Source organism: Prionailurus bengalensis, chromosome A1 (genome assembly GCF_016509475.1).
Source record: "Prionailurus bengalensis isolate Pbe53 chromosome A1, Fcat_Pben_1.1_paternal_pri, whole genome shotgun sequence".
Classification (NCBI taxonomy): domain Eukaryota; kingdom Metazoa; phylum Chordata; class Mammalia; order Carnivora; family Felidae; genus Prionailurus; species Prionailurus bengalensis.
In genome coordinates, this window is record NC_057343.1 from 228,920,015 (window position 1) to 228,935,657 (window position 15,643).

A 15,643-nucleotide genomic window follows, 5' to 3' on the forward strand; every position below is an offset into this window, starting at 1 on the left:
TCCCCTCCCCTGCCCAAGAGGACCCGGGCTTGGGTGAGGCTTTAGCCCGACAAACAGGAAGGAGGGCAAGGCCCCACCAGTGATCTGGTCATTGAACACAATACAGAGAGGAAGGAGGACGAGGACCTCCCAGAAACAAGGGATGGGGGCAGGTTTTGGTGATGAAGAATCTCCAGGAAGCGAAGAGGAGAGGAAGAGAACAGAAGCGCCGTCAGAATTATGGGTTTGGCCCTCTTTCAGGTTCGTCAAGAGACAAAAAACCCACAGTGTCTTTTCAGGACTTTTGGAATGGACAACCCGGGTGGTGGCTGAAATGAGGCTGCCATGCATTTCTGTCCTATTGGAAAGCGGATTAATTAGGCCTCACACATCCCCCCAATCTTCAGCACGAAGACACGCGAGAGACCCCAACCCACACTGTGGGAAGAAGTCATACTTAAGCAGCTAAGATATCCTGGAGTAACTGCACCAGAGCCTCCTGAAGTCAACAACGCGGCTATCTGAACGTAAAATCTGATCTGCCATCACTCAAACTATATATGGCAGATGAGACCACTGACTAGAACTGAAAAGAGAGAGAAAAAAAAAAAAAAAGCCACCTTTTTGTGGTAAAATTCTACTTAGAGTTTTTTCCATTCTCTAAAATGTACCAAAGCCGAAATAATTCAAACATTAAAACAGGAAACCAAAAAGAAAAAGAAAAAGAGCCCTGAAAACAAAACCAAAACTCACTGAAGAGCCGGAAACAGAGTGATTATGCACACGGCCGCTCCCCCCGGGAGCCCTGGGCTCCTTCTCGTGGAAACTCCTCAGTGTCTCCTTCGCCCTAGAAACTTCCAGTGACTTCCTGGGCCCAGGCAGCCCATCCATTCCTGCCTCTACTTGTCTCCCAATCTTACTCATGGTACAGCAGTCCATGGCACCTTCTCCCTACACACGTCCACACAGCCAACCGCATCTGGCTGTTGACTTTCTCCTGAAGCAGATCAGGGGCTACCCAGTGGGCCACAGAAGGGGGAGACTAGGCCGGAGCCAAAAGACCTAAAAGGCGATTTAACTTAGAAATTTGAGAGCACAGGGAGCGAAAAAATATGTGTATTAATGTCATCTTGTTAAAAAAAACATTCAAGGTAAAAGATACTAATGTAATTTAATGACTTCAACAGCCCCTCCATGTGCATCAATAGCATGTTATGGTTATTTAGCAGGAGGTAGGGGAGAGAGCACCCGAGAGAGACTGCCGGATCAGAGAGCAGAGGGGAGCCTGGGGCGGGGGTGGAGGGGGGGAGCCCCAGGACAGCTCCCACTCTCTGCCGCCAGAGGAGTGAAGGGGTGGGCGTCCCACCCAGGGACAGAGGGAGCGACACAGACGTTTCAGAGGCGTTGGTAAACTTTTCACACTTTTCTGAGCTGAGTTGTGGAACACCACCCGCTCTGAAAAAGTGAAGGTGGCTTCGGGGTTATCCTAACCAAAGGTTAGTACTGCAGAGAGGCGTGATCAGAAACCCCATGGTGCCATGGACCCAGGAGGATCAGGGAAGGCCTTCCTTTCTCCTGCTAGCCCTTCCCTGGTTATACTTCCTTCCCCTAAATCCTCACCCCGGGCTGGCAGGTAGTGAAAGTCACATGCTCTGTCCTGAAGGAGCTCATGGTCAGGTGGCACAATGCCCTCCCATCAGGAAAGGCTCCTGGCCGGCTCGTCCAGGCCCACGGAGCCCCGACCCGCACACCCCACGGTCAGCACATCTGGAGGGGTGGGGGTGGCGCGTGTCTCACTGCAGGGACTCAGAATAACAGCAGGGCCTGTGAACTGGATGCAGACATGGCAGGCAGGCCTCCATCCCCAAGCGGGTCACCTCTCTCTGGGGTTAACTGTGAGAAACCAAGAGGCTGGGGAATAAAGCAACATAATGTACGTGAGTCCAAACAAATAAACTAAGCGGGACGTAAGCCCAAGGGTAAACACACAGAACAAATCCCGGGAGGTCGGCAAAGTGTCTCTGGAGCGTGGGGAGACCACGAGAGAGGTTTTACAAGTCAGCACGGCAGTGGAAAGGACTACGCTTAAGTGGTCTTGCTTCTTGAAAAATCACAGGCTAGCTCTTTGTTTTCAGTTACAGAGGAAATATTCAGAAAAAAATATCCTCTTAACAAGTGCGAGGTCAAAGGACTTTGTAAGCTTTTGTAAATTTCAGTATGAATTCTGCTCAACTAAGAAATGACAGTCTTCGACTCAGTAAAGAACTATAACCAAAAAGTGCAAGATCAGTATCACTGAGGAAAACAGCCACCAAGGGGAAGGTTTTTATCTTGAAAGTCATGATCAGTGAGACATTCAGCTGTAGCCCTGTCATGCAACCCACTTAGGCTCGGAGCACAATCCCCACGGGACGGGGCATGTTTTTACCCAAGGCTCCTGTTAAACTGAGCGTCAGTAAATACAACAGGAAACTGCTCCTTGCCAAACACTAACGGGGCTCTGGTGTGTGTGTGCGCGTGTCTGTAACAATGTCATAGCTCAGAGTTTTTCCATTTACTAGGGCAAAGTTCAGGGGTGTTAATTGCAAGCCATCACTTTAAAAGAGAAGTTAAATTTTCTAATCATGCGTAGGGGATTTTGAACCCTCCCAGCTATAAAAATACAAAAGCTGGAGGTGGGATAGGCTTCTGTGGACCAGCAAGTTGTAACTCCTCCTCTGGAGAAAAATCTCAGCACGCCAGGATCACTTGCTCCACCCAGACACTCTCCTTGGCCCTGATCTGGCGAAACAAGCCAGACACTCTGTCTTCACTCTGCCACTTTCTAGCTGTAGGACCTCAGACAAACCACTGAGCTTCAAGGATCTCGAAACATCTCTCTAATGGAGAAGACCATAGTGATAACAGACGGTTAGATGAAAGCAAACGCCAGCCACGAAAGTGTGCTTGTAACCACAGAGGCACCGTGCAAATGGAAACTCTCCCACTGAGTCCCTGTGAGCCTCCACCTCTGGGGGTGGGAACTCACTTCCGTTGGTGGGAGACCATCTTCTTTTCGGGAATATTTCTCTCTTTGTTGATCAAAGTCTATTGTTAGTCAATGAATATAGATTAAGCTCCTCCTGCAGGCAGAACACTGGGCCAAGAGCTGACGTTACAATTGCAAACAGAAGGCTGACCTCTCCTCGTGTGTCTGGGGCACGACCCAGGCGATGCTCCACAGAAACGTGGCTCCATCAGCAGAGGTACCACGGGTACCCGACCTAGTCCCACGTGAGCTAGAGCAGAGAGCCAGCGGGTACAGCAACAGTTCACAAGGCCAGGAAAGCAAGGGCCTTTAGACCCTTTAGAGATGCTGGTGTTACCTGAAAAGCAGGGAAAGTTCCTGGGCAAGAGGCTGGTGCGGCCAGACCTGTAACCACGCTTGAATCGTTATTGCTTGGAGTCATGAGGATCATGTCAGATGACTCTTCTAGGCGACACCTTTTAAGTCTTTCACAGAATCACAGAATGCTTTGGGCGAAGGCGCTGGAGTTCTACTTGTTCTCCAAGGCCTGATTCACACCAGTCCCTCTGCAGAGCAGTGTAGACAGAGTGCTGTCCCCACCCCCGCCCCTGGCCGCCGCACTCTGTCTACACTGCAGGTCAGTTAGGCATATTCGTGACTGTGTCCTCTGCTGGCCTGGAAACACCTCTGAGGTGAAAGCTGAATCTTAATTCGTGGACCTGGTCATCCGACGGCCTGTCGTGTGCACCCCTTCATCTTTGAGGTGAAGAAACTGAAGCCCAGAGAAAGCAAGTAGAAGTCTGAACTTGAACCAACAGGTTCTGACTCAAGGTCAGTGCCCTTTCAATTAACCTCATAACTGCCTTCCCGGGGCAATTCTCTCCCAAGAATTCAAAACAACTGTAGAAGGCAGCTATCATTTCCATTGTGCCTGCTTCTCGTTGTCTCAACCAGTCCTCGTATGACACGGGCTCGAAGGGGTCTCTTCGTCGTCCGGGCCACTCTCCTCCGAACCCATGCCACACTTAAAGGGAGACCACAGGACAGAACGCAATGTCCTGAGCGTGACCCCCCAGGAGACAATCCAAAAACATGACCACTCCTTCATGCTCGGTCAGGGGTCAGCCAGTTTTCTTGTATAGGGTCAGAGAGTATCTTAGGCTTGCCTGCCATCTGGTCTCTGTGTCAAGTACCCAAATGGGCCCTGACAGAAAAACAACCATTAGACAATACACAGTGAGGCTGTGTTCCAAGAAAACCTTATTTACAGACACCGAAATCCAAAGTTCATGTAAGTTTTACAGGTGAGGAAGTGGCATTCTTTTGAGTTTTTTTCCTTTCTGACCATTAAAAAAAAAAAGTCAAAACCATTCTTAGCTCACAGGCCATATAAAAACGGAGCGGAACCAGATTCAGCCCATGGACTGTGCTTTGCCGAACCCTGTTCTAGACGATACACTCAAAGTAATGCACCCAGCCTGAGATTGTATCAGTCAGTTTCGTACAGCTGAGAAACAAAAAGCCCTCCACCCACAAGTAGCCTGCCATCAACTAAAAGCCCCGTTGCTGGAGTAAGTGTCCCCAGCCTTCGAAGGGGGAGGCAGGGATCTGCACTTTTATCCCACCGTCCTTCAGATTTCCAGCTGGAGGTGCTTTCCAGGAGCCCTGGCTCCACCCTCTGCCCCAGCCTTCACTCGCCTGACTGGCTCCTTCCCAAGCACCACGCCTGATGGCAGGTTGGGAGCTACTGCTCAGCTCAGCCCCTCCTCCACCCTCCAGAGAGGGCCAAGGGCCTGACCTTTTAGGTGTGAGCTCAGCTCGGGCATGGCTAGCAAGCCCATCTGGCCACACAAGTGGAACTTGTGGGTTTTATCACTGAGCTGACATTTAAAAAAAAAAAAATTGTGTTTTTAATGTTTATTTTTTTGAGAGAGACAGAGAGAGATGGAATGTGAGCAGGGGAGGGGCAGAGAGGGAGACATAGACTCCAAAGCAGGCTCCAGGCTCCGAGCTGTCAGCACAGAGCCTGATGTGGGGCTCGAACCCATGAACCATGAGATCATGGCCTGAGCCGAAGTTGGGCATTTAACCGAGCCACCGAGGTGCCTCCTGAGCTAACATTTTAAAAATCTCTGACTCCTGTGTCCACCTTTCAGTTCGGCCAGGACCCGGGAAGGGAAGCAAGGGGGTGATCACGTGTGCCGGCTCCATGCTTTTTAGACCAGGAGCAGACACGTAACCCCACGCAAGTTCATGTTCCTGGATCTGGTTCACCGCCTCAACCCGCCAGGGCTTTGGTGGTACACTCTCAACTCTTAGACCTTTATAATTTTTTTAAGGTTTATTTATATTTGAGAGAGAGAGAGAGAGAGAGGAAGAGAGAGGAAGAGAGAGGAAGAGAGAGAGAGAGAGAGAGAGAGAGAGAGAGAGAGAGAGAGGCAGTGCACGAGTCGGGGAGGAGCAGACAGAGGGAGACCGAATCCAAAGCAGGCTCCAGGCTCCGAGCTGTCAGCACAGAGCCCAATAAGGGGCTTGAACTCAGGAGCCCTGAGGTCATGACCTGAGTGGAACGGACTGAGCCACCCAGGCGCCCTCACTCTTAGACCTTTCATCTCCCAATCATTTACGAAATGTGACCAGGAGAGAATTATGGGTACACTCAGACAAGTCACCCTTCACTTTTGCCCCGAGGTGATTTTTCCATTAATCAGAACCATTTGGGCTCTGTTGCTAGTGGTTACTAATCCTTCTAATTGGCTTCCCTTCCCAAAGCCATTTTCCACTCCTTAGCCAGTGGTGTTTTTTGTTTGTTTGCTTGGTTTTTCTTGCTTTTTTACATGCAATGGGTGTGTCAGCTCCTATTTAAAAATCTGGCTTTTCTTCTTCCTCTCCCTCTTCTCCTTCTCCTTTCCCCTTCTTCTTCTTCGCTGCCTCCTCCCCTTATTATTATTTTGGCTTTTCTTACTTGTAGGAAAGACTCGAATCTGTGAAATGAGCTGGAAAAGCCTGTAAATGAGGTGTGAGAGAGGTAATCGTGCCTCACCCCTCGCCCCATCCTAGCCAAAAGTCATGGGGCACCAGTTCTGGAACCAGGAACCAGCCACACCATGTAACTCACAAACCCCAGGGACTGAGAAGTGGAGGTGGGCGCACCCCGGACGGAGGCACAAAGGAGAGCCCCTCTCTCCTCCCCAGGTCTTCCTTCCTCTCTCCTTTCACCGCCCCCTCCACCTTTACGTGGCCCTTTAGGTCTGCTCTCCACGGAAGAGACCTTCGAAACAAACTCATCAGAGCCTCTGGACCAGCAACATCCCTGCCGCCCGGGGCACTTAGGAATACAGATCCGCGGGCGGCATCATCTGTACTCTGCGAGGTCCGCAGCAATCTGCACGCACGCCCAAGTCTCAGGGGCACTGGGACGGGGCGGAGGATCTCCCTTGCCCCGGGTCCACCTGTGCATTTCCTGATGTACTGGGCTGAGGCCCAGGCCCCCCGTCTTTCGTCAAGTTCCCAGGTGATTCCGATGTGTTGCCAGCGCTGAGAAACCCGCTGGGGAGTAGGGGCCTCCTCCATCCTCGGCCGTCTCTGTCTTCTCAAGTCATATATTATCACATGCCGGTTAATTTCCGAAATTTCCGTTAGGAGAAATCATGCCAGACAGAGTCTCACTGGTCACAAGAAGTGTTGCCTGTGTTATGTGGCGCCTGGGTGGCGTAGTCAGTCGAGCGTCCGACCCTTGGCTCAGGCCACGATCGCGAGGTTCGTGAGTTTGAGCCCCGCAGTGGGCTCTGTGCTGATGGTGTGGAGCCTGCTTGGGCTTCTCTCTCTGCTCTCAGCCCCTCTCCCACTTGCGCGTGCTCTCTCTCTCCCAAAATACATAAATAAGTAAACACTGAAAAAAAAAAAAGACATGTTGCTTGTGTTTTGTGCCTCTTTGCTTTCAGCCAACAGGAGGGGCTAGTTTTACTAGTCAGTTGTTTTTCCATGGCAGAGCTACGCCTATGGAAAGAGAGACTGTGCTGAAATTAAAATGAAAGGAACTCGACCATTAATGTGGCCTCCAGCAAGGGTGACCAATGCATCCCGGCCTGCCTGGGACTCTCCGAGTTTTAGCACTGAAAGTTCCACATCCCAGGACATCCCTGTGGCAGGCACGCCACGGCGGTCACCCTTCCTCTGGGGCCCCATGCGGTCTGACCCTGATTCTTCCCCATTCTGTCCCCTCTGCCGCTTGCTCAAGAGGACGGGCTGTGAGTTCCTCCGTGAGAGCCCTCTCTGCCTCCCGCCTGCCTTCGCCCCTGCTTTCTTCTGCCTGTAATACCCCCCACTCGACTCTTCCTTTCTCCAGCTGTCAGCTCCAATGTCACTTCCTGTGGCAAAGCCTCTGACCCTTTCCCTCCCCCCGGGCTTGCTCAAGTCCCCGTTACTCTCTCTCAGCACACGGCGTCTCTTCCCTTCGCGGCACTTAGCACGGTTTACACAACCGTGTCTGTGTTTGATCAGTGTCTGCCTCCCCACGTAGGTAAACGTCTTAAGGACGGGGATTGTGTCTGTTTTCTCCCTGCTTTCTTGGTGCCTAGGCACCGGGCAGATGGCTAATAAATATTTGTTGAATAAGGAAAAGGATTTCAGGTAATCAGGATCCAGTCCATGCGTCTCCACGACAGGCACTGAGAGCTTCCCTCAGTATCTGTTCTCTCTTCCTCCGTTGAAATAAAATCCTGACTTTGAGCCGGCTACATGGCTACTTGAATAAAGGCCACATTTCCTCCTCCCCAGGTGCGGGGTGTAGCTGTGTGAGTGGATTCTCAGAAGCATCATGTGCAGTTTTCGGAAGGCTCTGCGGAGGGGAGCGTATTCCTTGTCCTCCTCCCTCTCCACCAGCTGGAATGTAAGTGTGGTGACTGGCGTTCGGCGGCCGTCTTGGACCACGAAGTAGCTAGTCATGGAAGCCATGCACCGTGGAAATGACCCGGAGGAGCTGGGCCCCTGGCAACGTGGAGCCCATTTCTGGCCCTGGAAGAGGGGGCCACCTTCGAGCGGTGACACGAGAAGAATAAACTTGACTCACTTATTTGGGGTCGTTCCGTTATCCCACTATACCTAATCCTAGCTAATGGCCTCTGTCTTGGCGGTCCACTTGGAACACGTATGTCAGAAACAGTGAGCCACCAGAGTGTTTTCTGTTCCCTTAATTACACTCATGGAAATACGAAGCAGGAAATGAGAATGTGAAGCGGTCACCTAGTGGGATGGCTTGAGGACAGTGGAACGAACAGGCACCAGGGAGTCAGGAAGCCATGGTCTGGTCCACCTCAGTTTCCTCCCCTGTGAACAAGCATAGGGAGGCCAGGCCATTAACTGCCATTTCCCGTCATCCACCACAGGGCCCTTCGTGTTAACTTGTTTCAGGGTTATGTTGGAGGAACAGTCACGTTGGGGCACAAGGCACAGGATTTTAAGTAGTTGTGAAGCAAGTGAGGTTCAACTATACTTAAAGCATCACTCAAAACAGGGCACCTAGGTGGCTCAGTCGGTTGAGCGTCTGACTTCGGCTCAGGTCATGATCTCACGGTTCTGTGAGTTTGAGCCCCGCGTTGGGCTCTGGGCTGTAAGCACAGAGTCTGCTTCGGACCCCCGTCCCTCCCCCCTCTGCCCCTCCCCCGCTTGCACACTCTCTAACACAAATAAACCTTAAAAAAAAAAAATTACTCAAAACCTGCACCATAGGAAAGATGCCCTGTAGGTACAGAAGTTACACGAGACTGTGACAAATCGGCAACTACTCCAACCCTTAGAAGCCATGCTCGATTCTACAGACTCTCACACCAGCGTTTCCCCGGAGGTGACCAGTTTCTAAAAAAAATGGCAAGAATATTTTTTTTTTAAAGGAAGGTTGAGAAGGAAACTGGGAGGGAGGGAAAAGGAGAGCTGTACCTTCACAGGTTACCGGCTCCACATTTTGAATGAATGAATCAATGAGGCATAAATGGGAGAATACACTGGAATAGTCAAGCGAGAAGAACAAGACAGCACAGGTCAACGAGCATTTGCCGTACCAGCCCTCTATCCCAACCGTCAGCTGGGCTTAACAAAAGTGAGTTTAACAAATATTTAAAAAACAAAATGGAAACATAGTGGGTGAAACTGATCTCATAAACTCTCTCGGTTTGAGTGATTTTTCTCTCTACCTCAGATTGCAGGAGAAGGATCGACATACCCGAGTCTTACGCTGCTTCAGGTGCAAAACTGAGGGGCCCGACGCTTCTAGTAATAATTCCATTGGCTACAATGGCTTTTCGAGGTAAGGGGCCAGCCTCATCCTTAGCTACAAACAGTTGAACTCCAAGTTCATTTTCAAAATGCCCGGTAAAATGACAAAAGGCTGGCATCAGTGCCATCCAGCCCTTTATATCTAGAGGGCGCCTGATTACATCAAGTCCGTGCCAGCACTGGCTCGCCATCTCTCCCACTTCCCCTTTCCTATCAGCCGTCCTGCTTCCTCCAAGATTTCTACCTGTCCTAATGACCTGGGACACAGGACTTGGAAGACACAGAGTCCTCAGTTTCCCTGCCACTCTAGAGACCTCAGGAGAAAGATGAGGTCTTCCTGTCACAGGCGCACGACTATGCCCACATTGTACCAGGTGTTATTCTACGACTTAGGGAACAATCCCCTCTTTTCCAGAAAGAAGGAATTTAGTTCACTTCTCCTAAACTTGGGGGACCAAAGCCTCCGGGAACTCTCTGCCCTGACTTAGAGATGCAAGTTTTCAAAGACCACTGCCCAAGGAGCTCCCACCACCATGTCCCCTCTCCACCTCCATCCCATTTGTACCCACTGAGGCTGTCCCGTGCCCGGAGAGAAAGTGGGGGGCTCGTGTCCACTGTAATGGGAACAAGAGAGGACAGTATGCTTCTCTCTTTTTGACAATTAACCCTTGACTATGAATCAGATCCCACTTCTCTCTGAATTGGGGGAGGGAGATGGGGATCTCTTGAGAAACCGATTTTCAATTACATTATTATTCCCTGTGCTAGAAGACTAACCCTAATATTCATAAAAGCCAGTTACAGGGAAAGCAGAGAGAGAGCTAATACAGTATTTTAAATTACTCTATATCTATCATCCACAATTCCACATAGACTCAAAGTCATAGATACATAGTTATATCAACAACAAAAGGCTTACTATTAAATTCTTAATTCAGAGATTTATCAAGCATGGCACTTTACGTGCTACAGTTTCGGAGATTTTTGTTTATTACTTGAGAATCCCAGCAACAGTACTAACAGAAAATAGTCCTTAGTCTCCTAGAAATGAACATAACACCTCCTCTTATTTTAAACATGATGCCACCTGTCTCTTCTGGTTCCAATTAAGTGAGAAAGTAGAAAAATGGGGTATAGATGGGCTAGAACAAGAGATTACTGGCAAAACAAGTGCATAAACAAAACACTCTTCTCTGGTGATTTATTGTGAAATAACATCTCATGTTCTTGCATTGTTAATTACACATCAGTAAATGCGTGTGCTACCTCAGTTCTGAGAACGGTTGTTTTAAGTAACTGAATATTTGCCAAAAGATCAAGTGGACCGGAGACAAAGGTCAAATACACCAGCCCAATAACCAACTCGCTCTGCTCAAGATGGTGAAGGGGCTTTAATAGCTACAAAGCAGCAACCACGTATGTTGCAAGTTTCAGCTCGATCATGATGACCCTGTCATAATCTCACTTCTGTACCCCAGACCTGTGAGTTATGTGTAGCAACAAGAAGGGTGTAAAATGGGAACCCAGCTTGAATGGCCAACAGCTGAAATGTAACCCGGAGACCAGAGCGCTCTCAGGTATAAGCCTGAGCCGAGCTTCAGGAAGCAGAAGAGGTGGAGGCTTAAGAATCGGTTGTGGGTGGAGCCACGCTGCCAGGGCTGGAATCCTGGCCACCACTTCTTAGCTGGAAACTTTGAGCAAATTCCGTAACCGTTCCGAGCGTCAGACTGGTGGCTGTAAAGATTACATAAGACTATCCATGGGCAGTGTCTCCGTGGCCAGCACCATAAACAGAACTCAAATGCCTACTGTTCCCCTGGCGAGGACGACACGGGGTGCCGTAGGCGCCCACCCACTCCGGGGAGCCAGATGAAAGGTCATTTTCATTCTTTTTTTTTTTTTTCAATATATGAAATTTATTGTCAAATTGGTTTCCATACAACACCCAGTGCTCATCCCAAAAGGTGCCCTCCTCAATACCTATCACCCACCCTCCCCTCCCTCCCACCCCCCAATCAACCCTCAGTTTGTTCTCAGTTTTTAACAGTCTCTTATGCTTTGGCTCTCTCCCACTCTAACCTCTTTTTTTTTTTTTTCCTTCCCCTCCTCCATGGGTTTCAGTTAAGTTTCTCAGGATCCACATAAGAGTGAAAACATATGGTATCTGTCTTTCTCTGTATGGCTTATTTCACTTAGCATCACACTCTCCAGTTCCATCCACGTTGCTTCAAAGGGCCATATTTTGTTCTTTCTCATTGCCATGTAGTACTCCATTGTGTATATAAACCACAATTTCTTTATCCATTCATCCGTTGATGGACATTTAGGCTCTTTCCATAATTTGGCTATTGTTGAGAGTGTGAAAGGTCATTTTCAAATGCGTAACTGTGCCAATCGAAGATTTCTACTTAGCTAAGACGCTTGGTACCAACATTTACATTTTACTTGGCACTTAATCCATTTCACGGAAATGGAAAAGTATAAAAGTGGGGCAAACAGGCTGGCAAAAAAAATACCAACCACGGACCATTTGGTTTTAGGCGTTCTGTTGTGTATGTTTTTAATTGCAGCATTTGGGTCTTGTTTGGTTTTGTTCCTAAGTCTCCAACCTAGGGAAATAGTTCTCTTTAAGGTTACAACTAGCACACAAAGGACCTCATCTCCTCCTGGGCACCCACTGGCCACTGCCAGCACCCCCTCTGCTCGTGGTTCAAGTCCTTGAGAGCAGAGGCTTGGAAGGCACCGGCTCTAGAATAAGATCACAATTCCTAGCACCCTCCGCAGTCTGCGTTGAGGAGGGAATGTGCGCTCACCCCCCCACCCCGATCCTCATAACTCTTCTCGCCAGGGACCAGCCGCCTGGTCCTTAGCTGTTCTGACCTGCCCCCTCTCCCTTTAAACACAGACGTGCTCACCAGGCAGACTCACGGGTCTACCGAGTGTGGTACCTATGACTGTCCAAGGGAATGAGACAAAGACAGCATTCAGCGGATCAGAAACATCTGCTTTGTACGTAAAGTTATCCTTGAATGGCTTTGGAATAATGTATTCCATGGTATTGAGGAACGCATCTTGTAAACAGAAAAGTCTAGGTGGGAAGTGGGAAATCTGGTATAAGTTTGCACGTCACTTGGTTTCAATAAAATAGGGATAAAAATAACAACTACGTCATGGCATAAGATAGTGATAATAATAACCCTTGAGTAAGCTAACTTTGCAGTGCTTACTACGGGCCATGCATCGTCCTAAGCTCTTTACATGTAATAAAGATAACAGCAAAATTCAAAAATATTGGCCGTTACCATTACTTCTAAAATTTCTGTTTAGCATTAGACTTTTTCGCAAACAAAATCTTACTCAGAACAGCACATAAACAAGAAAGGCGGGGGCGGGGGGCAGAGCTGCGCTCTGTGTTGCTGGAACCAGGGCACACGGTCGATGGGTCCCCCATTCCACACTGGGCATTCCTGTCATCCCAGGCGAGCGCCTAGGGACCACCACAGGGTCCTGCAGCTCCTGAGGGCCTGGATGAAAACTTGCAGGCTTTTCTGTGAAGAACCACAACAGTTAATCACCCTGAGGCTGGCCAGAGGCACAAGGAGCCAGGAAAAACGTGGGGCACACATCCCCGCTTCAAACACCAGACTGCCAAAGGTATGCTAAGGATTTTGAGTTTCTCCTACAGTGGGCGGGTCACCCCTGCTTCCTGTTTCCTCCCGGGTCTTCTTGGGGCCTCAGGGCATTGCACCAAATCATCTTGGGCGCCACTTCCCTGTCTAGTATTCCAATTCCGACAGTGTCTTTCCCATAATACGGTGCACAGATGTTCAGTGCATGAGTCTCAATACCCAGTGAAAAAGAAACAGTAAAACTGGCTACCAAAAAATGCTTTCCACCCCTACCCGTTCCCTGGGTTTCCTTCGGTTGCTGTCCATTTAGTTTTTATTGTCAAGTGTTACTTGTTAGCATTTGCTATGATTTCAGAAGTGAATCTGGGTCTCTCTCTTACGAAAAGAGGGGTAGGTAAAAATAACTCGCTCCCATCCTAGCTTTGGCAAGGGACTCGAAAACATTTTCACCTCCAAACATGACTGGTAAAGAAGGGAAACTATGCTCCTAGGTCCTCAGAGGTTATGCAGTTATGTTTTGGAGGGGAAAAAAAAGTTTTCCATAACCTGATCCTTGAATCACATTCTTGCACTGTGCACAGGAACTACAGTCCCCACAGGCTGGAGCTGAGGAAAGAATTCTGAGTTCCCAGTGCTGGCACACCTTGAACTTGATGCATTGGAAGGAAAAATTCCTGATTGTTAGGTTAAGTCCAGAGCAGGCACCTTTCTGCCTCCCAAACCAGCTTTCTCCTGCTGAGCCCTACCCCCATTTCCAGCTTTGCTTTCTCTCCCAAAGTAAGGCAAAGAGAAAGGGAGGAAAAAATCACATCATGAAAAGTTCAAATGAATACACCCACAGGAAATATTTGGCTAATTCGATTATCATTCAGGGTGCAGAAAGGTTGAAAGGGAGTTCAATTTCCAAACTTTTGAGGCTGGGAGGTAAGTCAATTACAGAATTCTAGACTGGGAGGGGCCTTATGGATCAGCTACCCCAACATGAGGACGTAGAAGTCCAGAGTGGCTGTGGCTTCCAGGCACACAGTCCTGGGCAGAATGAGGTCTAGAACTCATGTCCAGACTCCCAGAACAGCACTGTTTCCACCACACCCAACAGCTTGCTGTGTGAATCAAAAGCTCCTGCTGGGACCAAGAACCCCAGTCAATAACCAGTACTGGCACCTGCCAACTTCCCATAAACGCTGCCGTATCTGCAGCCCAAACTCGGTGCTCGTGAATCGGCACGCTCCCCCAAATCGCCGGCAGGTTCACACCCACCCCTGCGGGGGCCACCAGACAAACACGGAACGGGAACGTGCTCATAACTGAGAAGCAGCCACGTTCATCCTCCTCGGAGCGGGGCCTGGAGGGCACAGCAGAAGCGGGGGAAGGAAAACACCCTTCACTCCTACCCCAGCTACCAACGCAGAGAGCAGAGACGCCCAGCCACAGGAACTGCGCCCCCACCTCGGCGACCAGACTTGCGCGCGCGACCTGGGCCATTCTGTGCTGCTGCTCCTGTCCTTGGTGACATTTTTGTTCAACAGCCAGCTTTTCTCTGCTGTTCAGCAAGTCTCGACTGCTGCGAAGGTGTGGGCCACATCCTCCGCCACCAAAGCGCGAAACGCGTCAACTTCCCCCGCCACCCCGACAACAATCAAGTTCTCAGAGGGGACACCTAGAAGGGGACGCTGCCCCTCCTCGGCGGCAGAGCCCGACCCCGGCCGCTGCCTGAACCCCCACCCCGTTCCAGCCCACCAGACGGGCTCCCTCCTCCCAGGAACCTGCCCTCCCTGCCTCGGCAGGTCGCTCGCGGCCTCGACCCAAACAGATCTGCCTCCCGAGGGCGCGTTCCCATTCAGACGCGACGCGACCCCCGTCCCCGACGGCAGCCCCAACGCTGCCGGGGGTGTTTTGAGGCTTCAGCCCCCTGCCCTGGGGCGGCGCCCCGGACCTTCCAACCCTCAGCGCGCAGGGGGACTGCCCGCGGGCCCCCTCCCCGCCCCCGGCCCGGCGCCCACCTGCCGTTGGGGCGCGAGGACCCTCCCGCTCCCGCGCCCGCACCCGCGGGGGGCTTCTCGGCGCCGCCATGCCGGCCGCGCGCTGCGGACGGGCGCGGAGCCTCCTCCGTCGGTCAGTCAGACGCCGCGGCCGCCCGGCGCGGCTGGCTGGCTCGAGAGGCGCGGGGTGGGGCCCGCGGTTGGCGCTCCCGCCCGGGAGAGCCCGGGGGCCGACGGACGCGCGGGGCCGCCAATGGGAGGCCGCGGCGGAGGTGGGCGGGCTCTCGGGCGGAGATGGGCGGGGCCTCCGCGCACAGACGGGGTCTACCGTCGGCAGCTTCGGGCTCCCGGCGCTGTGCGCGCAGCGTGGAAGCCGCTCCTGGGTTCCCGGCGCTGCTCCTCCGGAGACGTCCTGGGGTTTCCACCTGGACGGATCCCGCGACCTCCCTGGCACTTTACATCGAAAGCCCATTGAGTGGGAATCAAAGAAACGTGGTGCGTGGGATGATGGGGGAGAGGGACAGGTGCCTTTTCCCTCTCCACGGCGAGGGTGCAGAAGGATCGCCATCCCTGGCCGAGACAAGAACCCGCTGATGGGTCACGGCCATGGGAGGGCCAGACTGGAATCCAGATGTTGCTGTCGGCCCAGGGCCTCTTCCACTACTTAGGGCACATTTTTAAAAAAATCTTTATTTTCCCCTAGGTCAGCAGAACGGTTATGCTTACTCAGAAGTCACAGTGTACCTTAGTAGCCGGAATATGTGCGTTAATGA

General features: G+C 51.1%; 1 protein-coding gene across 3 annotated transcripts in view; it reads right to left on the reverse strand.

Annotated features, from left to right (window-relative positions):
* Nucleotides 1–15,357, reverse strand: part of OTULINL (OTU deubiquitinase with linear linkage specificity like) — a 31,856-nt gene extending 16,499 nt beyond the window's left edge. For all 3 annotated transcript variants that reach the window (XM_043600994.1, XM_043600986.1, XM_043600990.1), the window contains exon 1: nt 14,892–15,357. In XM_043600994.1, the coding sequence (XP_043456929.1) occupies nt 14,892–15,342 (451 nt within the window). In that variant the 5' untranslated portion in view covers nt 15,343–15,357. The remainder of the gene's footprint in view (nt 1–14,891) is intronic.
* Nucleotides 15,358–15,643: the final 286 nt, after the last annotated feature.